Source organism: Melanerpes formicivorus, unplaced genomic scaffold (assembly GCF_026170545.1).
Source record: "Melanerpes formicivorus ecotype bairdi unplaced genomic scaffold, bMelFor1.0.p_v2 SCAF_11, whole genome shotgun sequence".
In the NCBI taxonomy this organism is placed as follows: Eukaryota; Metazoa; Chordata; class Aves; order Piciformes; family Picidae; genus Melanerpes; species Melanerpes formicivorus.
In genome coordinates, this window is record NW_027142363.1 from 3,110,314 (window position 1) to 3,135,294 (window position 24,981).

At 39.9% G+C, this 24,981-nt stretch overlaps 1 protein-coding gene across 1 annotated transcript in view; it reads left to right on the forward strand.

Moving 5' to 3' along the window:
• Nucleotides 1-9,322: 9,322 nt before the first annotated feature.
• The window catches only part of ROBO1 (roundabout guidance receptor 1), a 633,792-nt gene continuing 618,133 nt past the window's right edge, over nucleotides 9,323-24,981 (forward strand). Inside the window, exon 1 of the mRNA XM_068144423.1 lies at nucleotides 9,323-9,440. Coding sequence (XP_068000524.1) covers nucleotides 9,353-9,440 — 88 coding nt within the window. The 5' untranslated portion in view covers nucleotides 9,323-9,352. The remainder of the gene's footprint in view (nucleotides 9,441-24,981) is intronic.

Here is a 24,981-nt window from a genome sequence, read left to right on the forward strand (position 1 = left end):
CTGGGAGAAGAGAGGAGCCCCTGCCTGGCTACAACCTCCTTGCCATCCTCTGGTTTACTGCCCTATCTAGGTAGCTGAAACTCAGAATTTGTTGTTGAGAGATGAGGGCTTTTTAATGTTTTCTTTTCTATAGAAACATTATCTTATGTTTTCTTTCAGAGTTTCTAAGATTTGGTAGCCTTTCTGAGACATAAAACCTTCATTCTCTGCTCTGTATCTGTTCTGGTTTTCCTGATCAGGATTTTTTTAGGACCTTTATCCTTTAGTTTTCTAGAATAATACTTAGAGGCAAACATAAACCACAGAGTCTTGTTTATTTCATATACCAATGGAAACTAGCAGTTTCTCTCTTTCTAATAGATGGGAATAATGGCCTGGGATCATCATCACATGGGAAGTTTTCCAGGCCCAAGTATGCAATCTATCAATTTGAATTCTTGTTAGGTCTAAAGTTTTCTGTTACAGGGCTTAAATTATGTTCCGGAACTGATGAGATTATTAAATATATGCTTTAAGGGAGTGTCTTAAAAGAAGAAACCAAGGGGCGGGGGGGGCATGGGGAGGGAATTATGATGATCTTTTCAGGAGTGACCTGCATTTTCAAATTAATGTTCAGAATACATTATTTTTTGTCAAGGCTTCAGTTCCATAGAAATGTTAAAAATGAGATTTCAGGTCTTGTCTCAGATTCTCTCTTCCCTCCTACTTGTAGGAGCAGGGAGTCCGTCACCGTCTGATACATTAATTTTTCATAGGTTGTTGAGACCACATAGAATAAATAAATCCCCTTCAGAAAAAGATTCCACCCCTTTATGATATAGACAGAGCTTTCCAGAGGCAGAGCTAGTCCCCTGTGTGCCCCCCTGCTAAGACAGTTTGGCTGCACACCGCCCTAAACCTAAGCTAAATGCCACCGACTTGTCGAAGGAAGCAGAGGATAGGGTTGCTATTCACAACCATAACAACCTTATCAGATCAGTGTCTGTTTCAAAGGGACTCTGCCACTCTTCCAGTGTCTTCATGAAAGCTGGCATCTCCTTCCTTTCCCCTAGGAGTTAGCATTTCACACAAGTCTATTTAACCAGGAAGCTGACATGGTTGAAAGTCTTTATATTGTTTAAACTTCACATTTACTGGCAGCCCCTGAAGGATGAATGCACTGTAGGGGAGAGCTGAATATTGTTTGGATTCTGATGTAGGAGTCTACAAGAAAGCTCACTTGGTAGTACAGTATCTGCAAATCATTACTAATTTCTTCTGTTCTTACTAAAGGCAAAAGCCAAGCTGTTTTTCTTTCCCTCAAAGCTGAATATCAAGAGGAAAAGAGTTTTGGCAAGTGTTTTTGCTCCAGAGGCTGCAGTCTGTGGTCCCCAAATGGTTATTGATAACCGGCTTTGTAGTAGAGAGCATCCCTGGTTTATTTTGTGCACAAAGACTTTGTCAGATATTCCCTTTTTATATTGCATAGAGTTGAAAATTTGAGAGGGGACATTTATAGCCCCTGTCTGTCATCATAGAAGTCTAAGAAGCTTAGAAGCTGAATGAACACAGAGTTTTCACCATGTACTGAAGTGGAGTTTGCACTTGCATCGCCTGGCTGGCACAGCAGTGTCTGTTTGGTAAATAGTTGCTAGGGAGAGAATTCTAAGGGAATTTAACTTTCATATTTGAACACATGATTATGACACCAGTTATGCCAGAGCTGTGATCTCAGGTCAAATCTAATTTTCAGATAAGCAGGACTCTAGGACACTTTTTTGCCTGTGCCACTGAATGCATATGCCTGACTTCTAGAATGTGACTGCTAGCAGAATGTCAGCTCTTCTTGGCTAGCTTTAATTCATTTGTCTGTGCAATGTGAATAACAACACCTACAGGAATTCTGTCACTTAATAGCTGAGAGAGTCCCTCTGTTCTTCATGGTGATCATTATTGTTCCACTCCAGAGCAAAGACAACCAGCTTAGTTTAAATCTTTGTGCCCACACTGTGTGCTTAATAGCCATTTGCTCACCTCTCTGCTTATGGATGTGACTCTCTTTTTGTGTGGTTTTATTTTTCAATCATCTAAGTGGGATTTACAGAAGTGCATAAATCTATTTCACTGCATTTGGAAAACTCCAATCAATTTGCTCCAGTCTGGAGGGAGAGCCAGGTCAGCAATGTGTACTTGTGTTATTACCATCCCAGATCTGTTGCATCTTTCATATAGCAAACACATATTTAATAAAGCTTGAGGAATGTATAACTTGTTCAATTTCATATTGTTGAAGCATTATCAGTAATCTTCTGCTCCCCATCTGCGATTCTGAACTCTGCATCACAGTGTTGATGTATGCAGCACCGGGCCAACACTTCTCCAAGTACAAGGAGTTTGACAAGATTGCAGGACTGGCTTTCCCAATGCAAATTTGAAAATGGACTCACTGAGATGCTGCATAGCTCTGCAGGGGTTTGGTTTGAATTGGTGAAGATAATTTAGAAGGGAAGCTATTTTGTATTTTTAGGAAGGATTGCTGGATTACCTTTTCTTCCCAAAAGGATGAGATAGTTCTTCAGTTCTTGATCACTGGTATTTTACAAATTCTTTGCAGTTTGACAGATAAGACAGTAATTGTTTAAGATCAAAGTTGGAATAGAATAGAATTAACCAGGTTGGAAAAGACCTTTGAGATCATCAAGTCCAAAACCATCTAATCAACTAAACCATGGCACCAAGTGCCTCATCCAGTTTCCTCTTAAACATCTCCAGTGATGGTGACTCCACCACCTCGCTGGGCAGCACATTCCAATGGCCAATCACTCTTTCTGTGAAGAACTTCTTCCTAATATCCAGCCTAAACCTCCCCTGGCAAAGCTTAAGACTGTGTCCTCTTGTTCTGGTGTTGGTTGCCTGGGAGAAGAGAAGAGCCCAGCCCCCCACCTGGCTACAACCTTCCTTCAGGTAGTTGTAGAGAGCAATATGGTCTGCCCTGAGCCTCCTCTTCTCCAGGCTGAGCAAATCCAGCTCCCCCAGCCTCTCCTCATAGGGCTCCTTTGCCACAGGATCGCAACATAATTTACTGCAAAGCCATTTTCTTATTATACACCATTATATATCAATGTGAGGCAAGGTCAGATTGAGCAGTGTACAAATACTGTCAGGAAAAATTAGTGGCATAAAGGACTTGAATATTTACCACTGTGGCTTTTGGAATGTAGTTGTTCTTTATTACACAGTCCTGGTTTATTTGAAAATTCACATTTTACTTCTCTAGTTAAATATTTATTCTGTTTGCCATTTCAACATTTTATGCTTTATTTATTGTTTTTCTTTGGGATCTTTCTGTCCATTTTATCAGATGAATAAATTAAGTAATTCACAAACCAACTGCCTCTTGCTCTTGATGGCTCTTGGGGACATTGTCATTCCCTATAGCCTTTTCTCAGGCCCAGCTGTGGGGCTTTGAAATCACTTGGCTGGTAATTAGGTATTTATCAGATTGTTTCTGAGCAGGAATGAGGCTGTTATCTGACACAATTATCTTTGAAAATTGAATCCCTCTTTTCTGGTCCTGCTGAGGACATTCAAAGGTAGTATGAATCTTTAAAGCTCAATGCCTTTGAAAAATCCTTGCTTTTTTAGCTCAGGTATGACAGAGAATTCAAAAGGCAGTCAACAGAATTGATTTGTTTTTTAAAAACCTTTCAGGAACTAGAGTTTATTTCTGTCAGATGTTGGTTCTTTTACACCTGATTCTGTTTGGAAGTACTTTTGACCACAACCACTTTACTTCTTCAGACATCCGTAACTGGATTTCTCTTTCTGTGAAGAACTTCTTCCTAACATCCAGCCTAAACCTCCCCTGGCACAGCTTGAGACTGTCGTGTACTTGCCATGTGAGTGCACCCAGGATGAACTGCTCCATAATATCATAGTATCAGTCAGGGTTGGAAGGGACCAGAAGGATCATCTAGTTCCAACCCTCCTGCCATGGGCAGGGACACCCCACGCTAGGTCAGGCTATGAGGCCTGTAGTTTCCCAGATCTTCTTTTCCCAACTTGTTGTCATACTTGTTACAAGTGACCTAAGAATTGGTTCTACAAAAGTATATGTTTAGGAATACTAAAAGATTAATTAAAGTGATCTTCATGAATGCCTGCTGAAACTGTCACTGAGAGGATCACAGTCAGATCCATAGATGCTCTATACTGATAACTACTGTGGTTTAAATAGATTTATGTTTTTTGAACTGCTTTGATCTTAGTAGAGTTGATTTACATTATAGCAGAAAAGGAGCTGGCCAGATGCATTTGCCCTAGCTCTTCATCACCCCTCTGTCATTCTTGTTCCTAAATGGAAACAGTTGAGACAATCTATGGCAGTGCTTCCTCCTTATTCTCCTGGAACTCCAAATAAATTTAGTTTAACAAAGACAGGGTGTTTAAAATACTGGAAGGAAGTTATTTATTCCAGCAATATATAGCTTTAATGGTGGTAATGCATAGGAGGAATAAGTTTAGAAGTAGTATCAGTCTAAACAGAAATGACCAGATAACTGGGTGTCTGCCTAACAGACATCAGGACTTTATAACAAAAGGATTAAAAGTATAGGAAGGTTCATCCCATATCAGCACACTAACAATGCATGATGAGCTATAAAAATGTTCTGCATTCAAAATGAGTTAACATTGTTTCCAAAGGAAGATCTTCCTGTTTCTTCTACTTTCAGTGAAATGTTGCCAGTCTGCTCCTTTGGGTACACATCAAGTCAAAATTCTCTCTCATCCTGTAGGGAAACAGTCTAAACAGTCATCTTGAACATCATACTTACCAACACAGGTTGCTTTTTTTAAAGGGAATTTATACAAGTTCTTAATTACCTGACCTTTGTGTCCTTGTTTTCCTATTTAATGTACTGTCAAAATCTAATCTTGCCAAACAAAACCCCCAAGCAAAACAAACCAAACAGGAAAACACATGAAACCCAGTAAATGCAAAACAGCAGTGGTTTTAGTGTTGTCTCAGTGTCTTTGCTGAATGCCTCACTGACTGTAGTGATAAACAGCATTATGCTTGGGAACTGGAGGAAAAGAATTGATTAGACCCTTCTCCTGCATTTACCACAGTGCTTCTTTCCCCTCTGGGTTTGTGCAGTTTAGTTTGCTATTGATTCTTTAATGATTATAGTGTCATAGAGGAGCCACTGTTTATCTTCATTGTGCAGTCTGGACACCACATTGGACTCAATCTTTTCTTGCATGTTCTGGTGTAGATCTGCAGCCATTTGATATGGAGTTAAGTGAGGTCTCAGGCCAGCTGAAGTTTATATGGTGAGTGCATCCTTCTTCTGTCACTGGCAACATCTAATTAGTGTCAGTCCTTATCCTGTGATATTAGTTTTGTGTTTCAGGCACTGAAAGACCTATTGCAGAGGAGGACCAAACACAGCTCAGTGTTATTTAAAAGTTAAATGTTATGACACGGAGAGATTTGTATGTAAACAGGAGTCCTAAGGGTGTTTGGCTCAGGATGTGCTAAAGGAAGGTGTGTTTTAAACTGGCAGATAAATCCCTTTGGTTGTGATATGTTTTGGTGGGTTTCTTCCACTCTAGTACAGCACTTGAATTGTGGGACTGTAGCAGTAGACTATGATGTGAAAGATCATACTTCTCTTCTGCTGAATTCCATTTCTATCTGAAAACCTTTTTGCGTTCCAGGGCATCTTTTTCTGTCTTATCTTTCCTGTAATCAAGGCTACTATTTCAGCAGAGAGCACTATATTCCAAATACAGAGAATTAGTCTCCTATTCAGGATAGTTTCCAAGGAATATCTAGAAGAACTGTTTTTAAACTCTAGACTGTAGCTTTATTTGTGTATTACAGTTACTTGGCTTTATTAAAACCATCCTCACTGAACTTCTCATTAAGAATAATGTTTTTAATACCACTGAAATAATTTCAGGTTTCAATTATTTCAGGTTTCAGCTTTTATAATTGAATATTATGTTTCAAATGTAGACCACAAGCAGAATTAGAGGGCAGGAAAGGTTTTAACAAAAAAAGCAAAGCAATCCTGTTCTGAGCTCCCTGTGGAGCTCTGTTGCACACAAAGGGATTAAAAAGAACTCATAATCTACTGATGTAAGTAAAGGGAAAAGGGAGAGATGGAAAACCCAAAACTTTGAGTTTACATGTGAGATGCCTTCACAGGGCAAGTGACAAAGTAAGTTGATCAGATGCATCTCTCACTGACAGATCACTGTCAGCAACTCTACAGCACCTTACCACATAAATCCAGTACAATTTGGTCCACAAATCAAATTTTGTCTCCAAAATGTGTGATCTTAACTCCTGTTGAGATCAGTAGGAGTTGTGTTACTGTCACTGAATGGGAAGACTTAGTGAATCTCTAAGTTCTTGAATCATTTTACATGTATTATCAACATAATTATTTCACATTGACTCAGATTATGTGAGCACCTTACAGTCTTATACTCCTTCCAAGTGGCCAGCCCCTCCTTCCATGATCTGTAGACTCTCTTCTTCCACTTGAGTTTGCCCATAGTTCTCTACTTAACCATATGGGTCTCCTGGTTTCCTTTCTCGATTTCTTACTCCTTGGAATGCTCTGATCTTCAACTTGGAAGAAGTGGTCCCTGAATACTGACCAGCTAGCTTGGGTCCCTTTGCTTCTAGTACCCTGTCCTATGAGATGTCCCCTAACAACTGCTTGAAAAGGCCGAATTTAGTACTTCTGAAGTCCAAGGTTGTGATCCTGCTTGGTATTCTGTTCCACAAGATCATGAACTCCACCATCTCATGATCACTGCAGCCAAGGCTGCCCTCAACCTTCACTGCTTCAACCAGACCCTCCTTGTTAGTGAGTATCAGGTCCAGTAGTGCTCCTTACCCAGTTGGTACATCTGCCATTTGCATCAAGAAGTTACCATCAATATACTGGAGGAACCTCCTGGACTGTGGATGGCTGGCTGAGTAGAACTTCCAGCAAATACCTGGGTAGTTAAAATCCCCCATGAGAACCTGGACCTGTGATTTCAAAGCTGCTGTCAGCTGCCTGTAGAAGGCTTCTCCTGGCTTCAAAAAAGCCCCCAGAAGAGCTTTTCATCATCTGTTTTTCCTTCAGATCCCTTCCCCAGTGCAGTCCTACCTGCCATGAAGCTGGTCTCTACAGCAGTTGCTGTTAACTCTGCTATGAAGAGCTGTCAAGCTGTTTGCAACAGAAGAGCAACCATACAAGTGATTGGGGAAATTAAAAGAGTGGGAACAGAGGGAACTGGGGTTTTCTGTGCAGTGCTGATGAAGTTACAAGTAATAATAAAGAATTAGGAATCAAGTGTTATTATTTCTAGTTGCTAAAATAATAAAGGCACAGGTGTAACACAAGAAGCAAATGTGAAGTGCAGCATGTGATTGAATATGTTAATATTTAACTTACGCATTTTGGAACATCCAGATGTATCAGATGACACACAACACTCCCAGTAATGAAACAACTCTTCTATCTGCAGTCATTAAATATATATTAGTTTACAGCTGAAAAGTCTCTGTCCCAGCAGACTGAAGAAGTAACTGAAGACACCATAGCATCTTTTTCCCACTTTTATGATTCTGTCTATTGGCATTTAGATAATTGGTCATCTCAGATTATACCTTCTTAAATACAAGAACAAGTATGAAGAGGGAGAAGTGAGATGTGCAGCTGTAACATTAGGAGGGTTTAACAAAGTTGAAGTTTAAAGTTTGTTACATCAGGCAGTTAAGTTCATCTGGTAACTTTATAGGCACTTTGAAAAGCACCTCAACTGTGTGAGGTTTAACAAGGCTGAGCATGGGGTCCTGCACCTGGAACACAACTCCAAGCAAAGCTATGGGCTTAGGGCAGAGTGACTGGAAAGCTGAGTGGCAGAAGAGGGCCTAGGGGTGCTGGTGGATGACCATCTGAACATGAATCAGCAGTGTGCCCAGGTGGCCAACAGCAGCCTGGCCTGTATTAGGAATGGTGTGTCCAGCAGGAGTAGGGAAGTGATGGTGCCTCTGTACTCAGCACTGGTGAGCCTGCACCTAGACTATTTTGTGCCCCTCTCTACAAGAAAGACGTTGAATTGTTGGAGCACATCCTTAGAAGTGTAATGATGCTAGTGAAGTTCATGGAGAAAAAGTCTTAAGAGGATCAGCTGAAGGAACTGGGCTTGTTTCCTCTGGAGAAGAGGAGGCAGAGGGGAGACCTTATTGCTCTCCACAACTACCTGAAGGGAGGTTGTAGTGGGGGGGATGTTGGTCTCGTCTCCCTGGTATCAAGTAATAGGATGAGAGGAAATGGCTTCAGATTGCACCATGGGAGGTTTAGATTGGATATTAGTAAAAATGTCTCTACTGAAAGAGTGGTCAGCCTCCCAGGGAGGTGGTGGAGTCACATCCCCAGAGGCATGCAAAAAAAAAACCCTAATGGCATTTCAGGACTTGGTTTAGTGGCCATGGTGGTGTTAGGTTGACAGCTGGACTCAATGAGGCTTTTTCCAACCAAAATGATGCTATGATTCTCTTGTCTTCAAGAACTTGACATGAACCATATGCAATATATTGGAGATTAAAGGTTGTCTAAAAGTCATCTTCCTGTGTTTAGAAAGCTATAAAGAAATAATTAGGACAAAGAGGTGAAGTTTGGAATACGTTTCCAACCTACGATTGTGGTGGTCAGAAAAATGAGTGTGAAAGTTACATTTTGATTCAAAATATTTTCTTCCTTCATAAGATTTCAGTTTTCTGCCAGTTAAATTAAAATTTTCTTCCTTTAAGAGCACAGGACTCACCAGAAAGTTAACTTAACAGTTAAGAGTAATTGATAGAATTATCCCTAATCCTCATCCACATCATAACAAAAGGACTTGTGTAAAATGTCACCTTTGCTTGTACAAAAAGCCAAAGAGCTGGAATTGAAGCATTTATAACTTAGGTCTGTTTGAGTATTTCCTTGAACTGGGATGGATTAAGCCTACAATGAATTGTCTTGCAGAACTCAGCAATTTCTTGGGTTGCATGACCAAACAACATGCAGCACTCTACATGTGCACTGTGGGACTTTTCATGTTTCCCTTTAAATCATGTTTTGGGGTTGTCTGCTTAGCAAGGATAGTTAATAATGCTTACAACTTTGTAATTGTTAGAAGATGCAACATTATTTTACTAGCTAAAGCTGTATTGCAACCAGCATACTTTGTGGAGTTGGATTGAACAAAACTATTTGGAAGTACCTTACATTTCTCATTAATTTGTCTATTCTTATTTCCATTGCGTATTGCAGGTAACGTTAGCGCTGCTGAGTTGGTGTAATGCAAGGAAGGACACATCATGACATGGAAACATTATCCTTTTTTGGTCATAGTAGCTGTATTCAGTCTTTCCAGTTGCCATCAGTTACTGGGTCAACTCATCCCAGGTAGGTACCTTCTATTTAAATATAAATGTTCATGTAATTCTATGTCTTTATGAATCGTTCTTGTTGACCATGTGAATATGTGCATGCATATACCTGGAGTTCTTTCTGTGTATTGGAGAGTGTGTGTGTGTGTGTAGTTAAGAAATGTATCAGCATATCTTCACATTTAAAGTAGGCTTTAATAGCTGCTTCGTTGTCTGTGCTGCAATGAGTTGCTTTTTCTCAGTTGCAAAGGAAAATATAGTGGCTTGAATATATAAATATAAGAAGGTTAAGGTGGCTGTTTAAAAGCTTTCTTTTGGTTAGTCCTGTTGGTGGAGGGAAGAAATAGAGAGTGCAGAAAAAGACTTGTATGTAAAAGAGAGTAGGAAATCTATAGAGAACCTTCCTGAAGAAGAAGGAAATAGCAGCAACTATTTCTATATAGCTGAAATGCAGTGTTTTCCAGGGAAGTCCTAGAGACAAGGAGTTGTTCTGATGCTTGCATGTGGCAAGTCTTGCTAGTGTGGAGAGGAGTAGGAAGTATGTATTAAAATGGCAAGATATCATCTAACTTTAAGTAGAATGTAGTGGTAAAATGAGTAACTTCTATCACTTCAATGAACAGTAGATTGTTATTGAAGTTACATAGAGGAAACAAAATCTGTTTTATTGTGTGTAGGGTTGGGGGTGGGGTTGGTATGGTTTGGTTTTGATGTGGGTTTTTGGTGTTGTTTTGGGGGGTGTGTGTGTTTGTTTTCCCTACAGTAAATCTGTGAAAACAGCTTCTTAGTCATTCTAAATCATCTTCAAGATTTCTTATGAAGAATCCAACCAAACCTTGATAAGTAGTGCTAGTAATGCACAGCCTTTCAGTGAAATACAGAAAAACAACAGGCAGAAAGAAAGTGGCACGCTGATTTTGTGTGGCTGCCTTTTTTCCCCTCTACATTGTGTCTGCCTGATAACAAAGAAGATTCTACTGGATGGATTTTCAAGTTGAATTTGTTATTCATGCAGAATTTTGTGGCTTTACAATTCTCTCTATATAACTGTGGGCTTCTAGTTCAAATTTAGACTACTGAATGTGAAGAGAAAGGATTAGGTACTTTTTCCTGTAGGGATATGTTGACCTGTAATGAATGGTTGTTCGTGGAAAGCAAATTATGGAAATGAATTGAGTTTTTGGATAGTTTTATTTCTGGTTTTGTTGATTTCAACTGTGTTATGCAGGAGAGGCAAAAAGATTCCAGAATAAAGGAAGATGTAAGTTAAAATTATCATTTTAAAAGTTTGACCTCAGACTTCAAACACCATTTCAAAGCAATTTACTTGTCACAAAGACATCTACCAGTCTTTTAAAAAGGAATGCCTGCAGTTCCAAATGTATTTGCATGATAGCTACATCCATCCGCTTCTATTGGTTTCAATTTAGTCTTAGTTTTGTACACCCCACTAAAAAGGCTGTTTGCATTGCATTACTTTCCCCATCAAATTAGTTTCAGCACAAAATCACAGGTGGCATTTTGATTTTTGTCCCTGCTTTGTAATTTTCATCACAGACCTCAGACTTGAACCGAGAGATTAGTGCACTTGGCCAGACGTCAGCGTGCTCAGCCTTGCTGGCAGGGTGCCAGGAGTGTGATTATCACAAAAGATCAAATGAAGCAGGATTTTTAAACGTGGTTTTTTTCCCTCTAAGCAGTCCATCCCATTCATTTTGCTCTTTTCATGTCTCTTCCTTACAAATATATTTCTCTCCTACTTTTGTTTTAATGTAGAGCAAGACAGAAACCTGTACAAAATCTCAGATTTTTTTACTGTGTTTAATGGAGGAGGGATAGTTGAGGTGGAATAAAGGAAGAAATAATGGTTCTTTGGAATTCCCCTGTATCCATAAAAGATATCAATAGAGCAATATGTAACATCTTTTCCTAGTAATTGCTAGGAGTACCTTAGCATCTGAACCATCTGTGATCGTGGTGTTACTCCACTGTTTTATTTCACTAAAAAAATGCTTTCTGAATAATACATTCATTGAAATTACTTTTAGATCATCACCTTTTAATAATGAAAGTCTATGTTTTCAAACTCTTCTCTTATGCAAAACCTGAACGTTGCTCCAGCTTATTGATGGCATGACTTTAATTTCACGTGACAAACTATCAGAAGCGTGTTAAACCTTACCCTTAGAATTAGAATTCTCAACTTCAGTTAAATGTAATGAATTTTAATGGTGGTCTTGTAAGTTTGAAACATTTGTTGTAGTTTTTGCTCAATCTTTTCATATATTCTTGTCGAGTCTCCTTTTTGCATCTGAGGTCCACAGGGAAGTACTGTCTCCCCCCTTTATTAAAACCATGGCTGAGCCTTTCATCTCATGTCATTACATCTTACCTCTAATTCACATATAAAATACACTTGCAATTCCACTATGGCTGTCTCCTGGGGCATGAAGTATCTCTGCCTTCACACATCTTTATTTAATCAGGGGTTGAGCATTATCTGGGAAGGATGTGATTTTTCTTTCCAGTTGCTCTGCATATTTTAGAGCTGGAAAACTCGATAGTCGGTATTGGATTGTGCTAGCGTAAGAAAACATGGCATTAACTAATGCTGTATTATCTTAAGATCCATATGTTGAGATCTGTGGTTTCAGTTAAGTCATTCCATTGTCTTAAAGTTCCCATTTACTGCATTGTCAAAACAAAAGCCATAGAACTATAAGTCTGATCTGCAGCGAGGTTTTAATAATTTAAACTAATTGTATTTTTCATGGCAATGGAAATATCACAGTATAACTTAGGTTGGAAAGGACCTCGAGGATCATCGAGTCCAACCTATAAATGAGTGCAACCTCTCAGGTTTGTGGTGTGCTAATCCAGACCGTAGCTTTGGAGCAGATCCTTTCACAGGCTGTTTTGTGGACATATTCTCTATCTGAACTGGAACAGATGCTAGAAATGGGGAATCTAGTCAATCCTTGAGCTTTACAGAGATATCAGGACAAAAAGAAAGCCTTGTAAACCCAAATTTTGAATGGTCTTCATTATTAAGAAGTTTTTGTAACACAATTCTCTCTAGATTGTGGGGAGATGAGGAGAAAAACACTTAGTTTGAACCCACATTTTGGAGACACTCTGACAGAAGCTTGTAGAATTCCATGGTATGCACTTATTGACTCTCAGTACCTGAGCAAAGACCAACAGTGCACTAGAAAGCCTGATATAGTTCCATCATTTTCAAGTGAAAAATATTACTTTTATTTTTAAATCACATTGTTTCTCCAGGAAATAGCTTTCCTCTAGGCCACACAAATGTGCAACAGGGCCTAGCATATATAGAACACACATAGCACATATAAATTTGACAAATATGTTTCTCTAGTGTACATTTAAAAGGAAAAATGATGACCACAAAACAGCTCTCTGATTATCATGGATGTTTACTGAAATCCTGAAGAGAATCAGCCCAGGATTTGACCTCTTATAGGGTAGAAAAAGAGCAGCAGGAACGAGAGACAAGAGTGGCCAGGCAGAAAAGGACCTGTGGGTACTGGTTGACAGTAGGGTGAACATGAGCCAGCAGTGTGCCCAGGCAGCCAAGAAGGCCAATGGCATCCTGGCCTGGATCAGGAGGAGTGTAGCCAGCAGGGGCAGGGAAGCCATGCTGCCCCTGTTTTTGCCCTCTACAACTACCTGAAGGGTGGTTGTAGCCAGGAGGGAGTTGGCCTCTTCTCCCAGGCAACCAGCACCAGAACAAGGGGACACAGTCTCAAGCTGCGCCAGGGGAGGTTCAGACTCGAGGTGAGGAGGAAGTTCTTCACCGAGCGAGTCATTCGGCATTGGAATGGGTTGCCCAGGGAGGTGGTTGAGTCATCGACCCTGGAGGCGTTCAAGGGGAGATTGGACGTGGCACTTGGTGCCATGGTCTAGTCATGGGGTCTGCGGTGTCAGGTTGGACTCGATGATCCTCGAGGTCCTTTCCAACCTAGGTGATACTGTGATACTGTGATACTGTACTCAGCAGTGGTAAGACTATACCTTGAGTCCTGTGTCCAGTTTTGGGCCCCTCAGTTTAGGAAAGAGGTTGAGCTGCTGGAGTGTGTCCAGAGAAGGGCAACAAAGCTGGGGAGGGGTTTGGAGCACAAGCCCTATGAGAAGAGGCTGAGGGAGCTGGGAGTATTTAGCCTGGAGAAGAGGAGGCTCAGAGGAGACCTTACTGCTGTCTACAGTTGCTGTTTCCCTGCAACCTTTGAAGATACCTTGAAAAAATGGTCCCTAGCACCGAAAGATCTTAATTTGCTGCTTCATTAAGATCAGCATCTTGTATAATGTGATGTGTATTCTTTCATTCTTCTGTACTTTTAAGTGCCTGAATGAATTTTCAGCCAAACATCCAAAATAAATCTCTCAATGATCTGAAAAAAGGCATTAGGTAGTTCAGGTGAAGAATTCAGATTATTTTATGATTGTGCAGATTTATTCTGGAAATTATGTTGATAAAGTAAATATTGAATTAAACCCAACTCAACCCACAGTTTAACTGATGCTGTCTTTTGGCAGCAACTCAGGAGCTCAGATCTCACATAAGCCCCTGATTGTGAGGCTGTAAAGGAAGAGTGAAGATTCATTGAGCTAAGGAAATTAAATGGCCAGTATTCCTCTGACACCTCGCAAAGAGTAAGGGATATGAATATAAATTCTTCCAGCTGGGAGGTACCTGAGGGTTGCTTTCACCCTTTCTGAGCAAGTGATCCAACAGCTGAACTCACATCTTTAAGGATGGCAGTTTGGTTATAATTTTGTATTGTTTTAAAGTAAACTGATGTTCATAACTGCTGTCCAGGTGCTCTGAAATACTTACTTGCTGCATCACAAAACAAAGTCTGGCATGTAGACCACAGGGGAAATCAGGCAAAGAATAGAAACCCTGAAAACTTATGTAAAGCTATGACTTCTCAGGAATAGAGCTTCAAGTCCCAGAGGAATGTTAATTCTAAAGATGGAAGGACATGATTTAACAGGGTCAGATTTTTAAATAGAGGTCCTCAAATTCCATGCAAATTCCACTCACTCTTTCGTTGAATCTCAGCCCAAGTGAGGATAACATTTAGCTAGTTTTGATTGAAAACATGCATCTCAATATCAGACTGGAAGCATGTAGCTCTGTTGTAAGAACTCATAGATTGATGGAAACAAATAGGTTAGAAGGCACATGGAGGTCATTTTAGGCTGGGGTTTGTTAATTCTCAAAACAATGCTATATGCAGAGTTATGAAGGTTGCACAGGGCCATGTCCAGCTGCATTCTGAGCAGCTCCAGAAATGGTGATTTCATAACCACTTTAAATGAGTCTCAAGGTGAATTTTTACTTCTATTTAGAGGCAGCAGGAACTTTTTGCATTGCAATTTGTCACCCTTGCATCTTGTCCTTTCACTGTAAATGTCTGAGGAGAGTCTGTGTCTCCTGAAAAATTTCTTCAAGGTAGATGAAGACTCTAATTAAAGCACTACCTTATACTTCTTCCTTAGCCTCTCCCAGTATCTCATACACTTCAGTCCTATGACCATCTCAGAGTCTGTCCTCTGGGCTCTCCCTTTTTCTGTTTCTTGGGATCAGTGGCCCAAAACTAGATGTACTCTTCCATGTGCAGACTCGTGAATGACAACTGGAGGCAAGCAATGACCCTGTAACCTGCTGGATATGGTCTCATTAAAGCACTTCAGTTTGTTTGTGTTCTTCCCTGGCTTGAGGGCACACTGCCAGCTCAAGTTCAACTTACCAACCAGGACCACAGATTCTCTGTTGTGTTCTTAACTTTCCATTATACAACTTCTCCTCTTGAAAGGACCATCTTCAAGGACACTCTTCTGTTGACAAACTGTAGTTTTGGTGCATGTCCTCTGGTAATTTCATTTTCATAGGTTTATAAAAAGTTACTCTTGGCCAAAAATTACTTTTTGGGTTTTTTTTTGTTATCCTGGTTTAATATAACTGTGACAAATATATCTGTAAGTGATGTGTAGCAAGGGATGGTGACTTAATATGCTGTTTCCAGTCATGACTGCCACCAAGTTTGTAGATTATAGTATTCAAGGTGTAATTCAGAGGGGGTAAGCAGGCAGTCTGGGCCTTGATGCAGTCAAGAAATACTTGGAAAGATGTGCTTCTGGCATCCACATCCAATTAAATCAGGGCAGATAAAAACCAGTCAGTGATTCAAGTCTAAAAAAAAAAAAATCAATAATAAAACAAACAACAACAACCAAACAGCACCCCATGCCCCCCCCAAAAACTAAACAACCCCCTCTCACATTTTTACTAACCCCTGCAAAGAAGGGACTCTGTTTAGACTGAATAAAATTCAAATTTAAAGAGAGAAAAACTGCCATCTGTTTAGGCTGGATGGTAGGAAGAAATTCTTCACAGAAAGAGAGATTTGCCATTGGAATGAGCTGCCCAGGGAGGTGGTGGAGTCACCATCACTGGAGCTCTTTAAGAAGAAACTGGATGAGGCTGTAGGTGCCATGGTTTAGTTGATTAGATGGTGTTGGGTGATAGCTTGGACTTGATGATCTCGAAGGTCTTTTCCAACCTGGTCTGGTCTACCCTACCCTATTCTATTGTAAACATTGTGCTTGTGTTTATGTCAGCCTCTTCTTTCTCTCTTGTCTATGCAATGTTCATAGGCCATACTTGAACCTCAGTACCAACTGAGGTCATCTAATTTGTTCACTGTGTATTTCTATACATGTGTCAGTACATCTAATAGCACAGAATTACCAGTTACTAACTTTTCTTAAAAGTTACCTTGCCTCATGGAGTATTCATCTTTCTTTGAAGTGCAGGATAATATGACATCCTTGAAAAATATTTTTCCCTCATTTATATTCCCATATCTTAATATACATGAATTAATGCTAGGTCACATTATGCTCTGATACAAGATATTTGCTATCCAAGACCCACGTTTCCATGGTATATTACCAGATATAATTTCCTTTGTGACTGTACAAACTAGGCTACTTAATAGCACAAGAGATCATAATTTCTTATTATCAGAAAATAGAAATTGAGTAGTAAATCTTCTGTATAGTTTTCAGTTAATTTCTCTACATAATGATCGTGCAATTTATCTGGCTGTCCATCCCTGCTGATAGAAGTAAAATTGCATGGCCGTTTTTTTCTTAACTGGGAATGTTGTGGCTATATTTGCCCTGACTCTATCAGATGTATGCCAGCTGATTTTTACAGTTTTGTCATTTAACCAGCTTTTTTCCTTTGGTTGACATCAACACATTTTCAAAGTACCTAGATTGTCTCACATTTGTTCTCTTTATAGCGTGACCATAGGTTTTTCCCTGTTACTCTGGGGGGTTTGAGACTTTTTTCTTTTTCCCTCTCACTCCTTGGTAGAATGACAAAGATTTGTAATTCCTATTGGTAGAACTGTTGTGTCTGGAAAGAGGGCATATTAAAAGCAGGGGCAGGAAATCCCAGCATGTGCCTTGCCTTCCAGAGATTGTCACTGTGTGTACTGAGGTCTTAATAAATAAGAAGATTGCCAGCTGTACTTCAATTCACAGTTTCTTTATTAACCTTTAAAAAGAAATAAAGCATGACACTTTATTTAATTGTCTGAATAGATGGAGACAAACCATGAGGCACAGTCAGCTGCAAGACCCTTAATGAAGAAATCCCTATTTTTAATCTAGCTGTAGAAGGCAAAACTCTTCTCCTTTGATGTGTCCTTTGTGATGAACCTGGCTGGAAACCACATATGCTGCACCGTCTTCCTAATTAAGTCATCAAAATGCGCTGGAGCAAAGTGAGTGACTTGTGTAGATCAGTATAAGTAATTCTAGTTCCTGTTTCTTGGCTAATAGAAAGTGGCAATGTTCTAGATTATGGCTGAGAAAGGTTAGATGCTACAGTTGCTGCTATTGTGCCTGCAGGTAGGAACCTTTGTAAGCTGTTTCTTTATCAGGGTAAGAGAGCACACTTGGCTTTGTTTCCCTTCTCTTCAAAATACTTTCTGAGGATGTAATCCAAGTCTGTGTAATTTCTTCTCTTTTCCTTTTTTCACCTCTAGAAGTCTCTGGCTGTGATTTTCCACAAAACATGCAGATGCTCTACTTGTTTTGGATGCACTGATAGTGCATGCACCACAACTGATCTCAAAAGTAAGGTTTGAGGAAGGCTGCCCAGTAAAAAAAAACTAAGCAAGGGGGAAAAAAAATCTTCAATAATGACCATTATGGTCATGTAAATATATATAAAAAGAGAGTATATATAATGAGGAAGGAATCAGTTTTTCTCTTATAGGCTCACCTGGCCACAGCTACATATTTTGTATATTCATAGACCAGGTTCTGAAGCTTTTATTGGTAAAATTATTGGCGAATTCTCCTTTCTTGCTTTGTGAATAGTCTTGAAGCTCTAAGCTGCTTATTTTGTGAAGGCATAGGCAAGATTCTGAAGCTTTTATTGGTAGAATTATTGGTGAATTCTCCTGTCTTTGTGACTAGTCTTGAAGCTCTAAGCTGCTTAGGGACAAAAATGTGCTGATTCTGAGAATGGTATAATCAAGCCCTGAGTACCTAGATGTTGAAAAGTTTTCCTCATTTGCATAGTCTGTGACACTCCAAAGTTGGTAGCAAGGCTGCCATACAGGCATTTGCATGCAATAATCCAAGAATGCATTTGCTTGAATTCTTCTATAAAGACTGTTTCTTATGGTCAATGGAGAAACTGCCATCAGTGCTGTGTGTGTATCTGTAGATAGGAGCATATTCACTGGAAGTTAAAATTAACAAGCATCGACGTTTCTTTACATAAGTCATCAACTATCCTGAGAGCAATATCCAGTTACACAAGTAGAACACAAAATAACAGTCTCTGTTGAAGCTAGTATTTATTTAGGTGAGGAATCTGTTAGAGCTTCAAAGCAATTTAATATCTTTAACATCAATTATAAAACTAATTCCTGTCATATCAGTGAAAGAAAGTAACAATTTACAGGGATGTGTTCAGGACTAAGCTAATTGCCAGTTGGAGTTAGCAGAGAGATTAGAGGCTGTGTCCGTTCACCACTACATCTTCCACTAGGGAAGACTGAGAGTTTACAGATGGTTATGAGCTCAGTCATCTCTTTGTTTATGTTCAGTTGCATCTAATCTGGTCTCCCCCAGTTCATACACAGATTGATTATTTTCTATTCCCTTTGATTTATTTCCTGTATTTTACAACTTCCCCTTGCTTTTGTGACTTGTAAATAACAGTTCAGAAGTCTGTCCTTCAGTTTGGATTTGTTTACAATCCAAAACACTCGTGATCAGCTTCATGGCAAACATTGGGTTTACGTCAGCTACCTTTGCACAAAGAAGCTAACATCTGTTTTTAAATTTCAGTGCTTTGATAGCCTGCTTCTGATAAAGAACTCAGGAAGTTGAAGCTCTTGGGGGGGGGGGAAATTTCTTATGCATTAGCTTTGGGTTAGCATTTGGGTGGAACAAAGTAATTTGAATTTGGTTCAGAAATTAATCATGGCAATGACATGCAGATCACAACTGCTGCTTGACTTTGGTAATCTGTTCTAAGTTTTCAAAGCACACACAATTCTGAATTTGAACTCAAATGCATGAAATTTATGACTAGGAAGGGGATGATGATTACTACCTGGTTAGTTTATTTTCTGTCCCTTGAAAACATATCTTTTTCAACATTTCTCTGTCCTTGAAAGTGCTTGCTACACAGAGAGGTCAGAATGTTAACTAAAATTTGTCATTTCCCAGCATTCACTCAGCTTACCCGAGCTCCCTGCTGTCACAGTAAGATTACTTCTGGGACCTGAGCTACCTTATTTAAAGGTAGCCTGGGACCTTGACTTTACGGTGCGATCCGCTGTTCTTTCACTGTCTGCTGTCTTTATTTCATAGTGCTGCTTTTATTGCCAGGCTTCATGGTGTTCCCTCCTATTGTAGACATTTTAAAAGTTAATATAGCTTGTAAATGAAGCTGACTTCTCATTCCTGGGGTTTAGGGCTTTTTATCAGAAAAATTATGTTATTAAAGCGTTTTGCCTCCTGTGGTGTTTGAAAGGCTCTGCAGAGTGTGTTTTAAACACTACAAGAACAAGTTGCACTTGCTTTAGCAGGAAAGTCTGAATCATCTAGTATTTCAAAGAAATTAAGTACAGCGAGAAAAAGGATGGTCTGAGGTCAGTTGTAGCTTATGAAGGTATTCAGTCAGTGTCAAGTCTGGCTTTGAGCTCTAATTTGAAATATTTAACCTTTCTATTGCTGCAGAAAATCCAATCAATCTATGTTGCAGTCACCTTGCAAGAAATAAGTGAAATTCCTTGATCAGCATTTGCAGTGCAGTCCATTTTGCCAGTTGGAAAAGACTTACAGACTGTTGATACTAGAAATAAACCAACTGGTCTATCCTCTTTTCAAAAAAAGGGGGAAAAAAAAAAAAAGACTAAAAGCATGTATGATATATATATATACACATATATATATGCCTATACTAATAACATGCTTAACATTCTTAAAAACACTTTTTTGCAACTAAAGAAAAACCTCTTTATTTTGATAGTTGATGCCACAAGGTTTCTTGTAAATAACAAAGCAGGATCAACGCCCTGGGGAGACCTCCTCTCAGGTACTGTGTTCAGTTTTGGGCTCCCCAGTACAAGAGGGACAGCCATCTGCTGGAGTGGGTCCAGCAGAGGGCTATGAGGATGATTAGGGGAGTGGAGCACTGCCTGGTGAGGAGAGGCTGAGGGACCTGGGGCTTTTTAGTCTGGAAAAGAGGACTTAGAGGGGATTTAATAAATATTTACAAATATCTGAGGGCTGGGGGTCAGGAGGGAGGGGACAGGCTCTGCTCACTTGCTCCCTGGGACAGGACAAGGGGCAATGGATGTAAGCTGCAGCACAGGTGGTTCCACCACAACACAAGGGAGAACTTCTTCACTGTAAGGGTCACAGAGCACTGGAACAGGCTTCCCAGAGAGGTTATGGAGTCTTCTCTGGAGACTTTCGAGGCCTGTCTGGATGTGTTCCTCTGTGACCTGAGCTAGATTATATGGTCCTGCTCTGGCAGGGGGGTTGGACTTGATCTCTTTGGGTCCCTTCCAACCCCTGACATCCTGTGATCATGGTGTAATTGCACAATGCCAAAGTAACGAAGTCCATTAAAGGGCCACAGGACACTTGGAGTCAGCATTAAAAGTTGCTAGTGAATTACTTCTGCCAAAGTGGAATGCAGGGAAAGAGTCAGGGAATGTTTGCATTAAGAAATTAGGAAAATGAAGAGATTCTGTTGTGGAATTTGAACTGATAGGTGAAAAACCAGAATGGGACAAGGACTAGGATGTGGAAGAGGAGAACAGAGAAGTGTTGGTGCAGGATGACTGCTACTGTAGGCACAGCCGTCCTAAGCATTTAAAAACAAATATGGTAAGTTTGGGTCTCATCCTTTACTGCCTTGTGCTTTTCTTTGTTAGATCATGTAAAGAGATCTCTATCTCTGTCTCCTTCCACCTCTAAGGTGAAGTAGAGACAAATTCCTGATAAAAGGAGGAGTTGTGTAGCCATTCATACTGGGATAACTCTAAGGACCTACCAGATGCTGTTCAGGAGTTAGGAGGCATCCCTGGACTACAGTACTTGATTCTGAGGCTGTGATTCTTCATGATAAATCATAATAAAAGAACATTTGAGTCACAAAATTAAATGTTCAGGATGTCAAGGACTTGTCACCAGGTTTTAAGCTAAATGAAAGAATGTTTCCAGTGTCAGTTGCATACATCCAGGGGGAATGGAGGGCAGAGAAGGAAAAAGGGAAAAGAAATGCAGGAGAACATAGAGATATAGAGGAGAAATGAAGTCACTGCTGAAAGGATTTCAGAAGGTATTTCATAAAGATTTACTGCTTATGGAATTATTTTTTCTACAGTACAGCCCTGTCTTTAAGGACATAGTGCTTCTGAAATGCAATCAAAGTAATATCATAAAGAGCTGCTGGGTTTATGTTGCCTCTGTTGTTCACTGTACAGCCACGGGGAGCTGGAGCCCATCTATGCATCTGCCACAGGTTTCTTAAGTGCTGCTGCACAAGAGCCTTCAAACAAACTGCCAGCAAGCAGACATTGATAATCCATACCTTGTTTTATGAGTTGTTTAATTTGACTCCCAGGACCATATTTTTCTGGAAGGTTGAGGCATTCATTCATCATTAGAGTTAAATAAAATCTCATTTTTCACCACAAAAGAAGGTATGAAGTACTCTTTAAAAATGTGATTTACCCTGGCTCAGTTTATCTGTACAGTATTGGTGGAAACTAGGTATTGCAGGTGGTAGTTCCCAAATTCTTTCCAGCTGGATAAGGAAAGAAGTACTGCCTTCCATAGGGAAAATCATATTCTCTCTAGTTACAATCTTTGGATACTTTGAGAGTATAGCATGCTGTGACAATGTTAGGATAGTACAATAGAAAAATATCTCACACTGTTTTATATTCTAACACATGTACTGATTCATAGGCTTGATATTTTGTTTATAGGATTTGAGGGAAAATACCAATAGGGGTTTACCAACAATTACATCTCAGTACTGCTGCATGCAGAACTACAGTTGATGTGTCCTAGGTATATTCTGGGGGCTTTCCTCTGTTCTCTCTTTACTAAAAAAGAGTATGGATGTAGCTCTGGTCAGATAAATCCCTTGATGTCTGTTCATTCTCTTCTGACAACTGGGCTGCCTCTAGACTAAACACTTGATATGCTGTCGTTTATCTTAAACATAGGATGGTTTGAGTTGGAAGGATCCTAAAGGATCATCTGGCTGCCCTGCCATGGGCAGGGACACTTTCCACTAGACCAGGTTCCTCAAGGCCTCATCCAACCTGGCCTTGAACACTTCCAGGGAAGGGGCATCCACAACTTCTCTGGGCAACCTGTGCCTTTGTCTCACCATCCTCACTGTAAAGAATTTCTTCCTAATATTCAGTCTAAATTTACTCTCTTCCAGCTTCAATCCATTCCCTCTCATCCTGTTACTGCAAGCCTTTGTGAAAACCTGTTCATCCTGTAATTATCCCAATTAGAGATAGAGGAAAGTATACTGTGGCTGTCTTGGAGCCCTTGTGTTTTTATTTGCTTTCCAGGAAAGCAGAGGCCAAGGGAAAATGATGCTTGCCTGAAGTATGGGCTAGGCAGAGGATGTACTGCTTGTGTCACTATTTTAGGTGTAGTGTAGAAGTCTTCATCAGGTTGTAAACATGGAACCATTTCCATTGTCAAGTTGCCGAGAGGCCTAAGGATGATATATTGCAGGAGAAGTACTTTCCCCAGCCTATTCTGACAACAGCTCCAAGTCATGCAGAAGGGTTGTAGATCTAGTGCACAGCAGGGAAGTATTTGGGTTTCACTGGTATTTTCAGAAGTAAGCAAGGCTATGGGAACACATGATATATTTCATGGCGTTGTCTGGACATTGTGTTTGAAAGCCTTCATGAAATCTTCTGTGTTGTTTTATGCTCTTGTAAGGGACTCTGGAGTGAGCCTGCTGAAAACCTTGAAGCATGCTGGACAAGAATGTCTCAGGACTCAGAGGGGGAAAAACAGTTACAAGACTAGGGCTTATAACTCCAGGCACAGTGCCTGAAAGCTAACCAGGCTCAGGAAATATAAAAGCTCAACCATGTTCCACCCAAGGAAATAAATTAGGGAATAATAAATTAGGTAACATATATGCACAAGATCTCAGATCTTTTCCAACCTGGTTTATTCTAATCTGGTCTAGTTAATCTTCTGATGCAACACATGGTTACCTTAGCTTAGTCGATTTGCAGAAGCAGTGCAGCAAAATACAGGGTGGGGGAAAAACAGCATAAAAGAAAATTGGCATGCTACCCCACTCCCACTTGTCTTGCCATCCCTGCCAACACCCCAAAAAACCTCCAACCCAGAAGCAGCAACCAGAACAGGAAGCCTCCCATGTTACAATCTGAACTTCAAGCCCCCATAGTACTTTGTTCCAGCCAGCACTTTTGTTTTGAAGTTGGCATGAGGCAGGATGGCATGAACAGCAGCAGACTGAAACTCAACCTGTGGCAGAGCTTCCTTGGCATAAGACAGGGAAACAGAACATTGCAGAAGCAGGAACCAAGCTGTGACGTTAGCCTGTGTGCATTGTCAAATGTAATAATTTGGTGGTTTCTTTTTGTTTTGGTTTGGTTTAGTTGAATTAATTTTAATTTAAATTGAGAAAGAAGATGTGGGAAGTACTTTATTTCTCAAGCTGCTGAAATTCAGATGTTGGTCCATTCTCCTCACAAGCATGAAAGTAAACATTCCTATGCCAACTTTACAAGCATGTCTCAGTTCCCTAATTTACTGAGCTTGCATCTGGAATTTGCATAATTGCATCATTTTACGTGTAGGCACTTTACTCCCACACCATTGTTTTATTTCTTGGTGCTGTGCTTTTTCATCTTCCTCCTACACTCCCAGTCAAACTTGAAAATGTTTACTTGTCTCAAAATTACTCATGATTGAGCATGTGGACTGCTGAAAACCTTATCCTTCTGCAATCCATAGCGTTTTCCATACCTCTCTTTATAAATATTTAGTTTGCTGTACAGCCTAAAAATATTCAGGGACTCAACCCCTGGAATTACTGTCTGGCCAGCAGAGGTCACAATCCTTTGCATACTCATAAATTGATCTTATCATCTGATTAATGATGACTCCACACGTAGACATTAGTGTTTTATTGTTCCTACACTTTCACATATCTTGAGTTACAGTTTCCTTCCAATTTTACAAGCTTAGCAAAAACATACATATAATTATTGCTCTGCTTATGGTACTGTTTATTATGCAGACTTCTGCATGAATGGTTTTATTTCTCTATTATTAAAAGGCTCTTTAATTTGCACATGCAGGAGTCATTGCCTCAGCATGGTTCAGATGTAATCGCCATGTTGGGGCTGTAATTCAGTGTAGTTGTTTGCTGAAGCAGTGAGCATCCATACCTAAGGATAAGGAATGCCAAATTACTTACTAAATCTGAAAATTATATTGCATAATTCAGGCAGCAAATTTTAAACACTCCTCTATGTAAGGGAGCAATGATCTCAGTTTACATGCTGGTAATGAAAGGCAGGTGACTGGCTTTCGCTGCAGACAACCTGCCATTTGTAAATCTCTGAATGGCTGCTTTTCTATAACAATTTGGGGTTTGGACTCTTCTTTTGGGGAACTGAATGCTGCTTCTGCTGAGCTGTTAATGAAACTACATAAGACTAACATTTATGCAGCAGCAGAAAGTCCATTGAGTAATATCTAAATTTTATTAGAAGCTGAGTGGATTAGGAAAGAGAGGAGTTTCTGTCCTGTGAGATATCTGAGAGTTCTCAGTGTAGCATGCATTGTACTATGGAGCCCTACTCTGTGAACTTAGTAGGGACAAAGATAGCACAATACACATGCATTTTGAGAATTACTAGTTAGGGGAAAGGAAAATTCCTAGATAAGTAGTTGTGTTA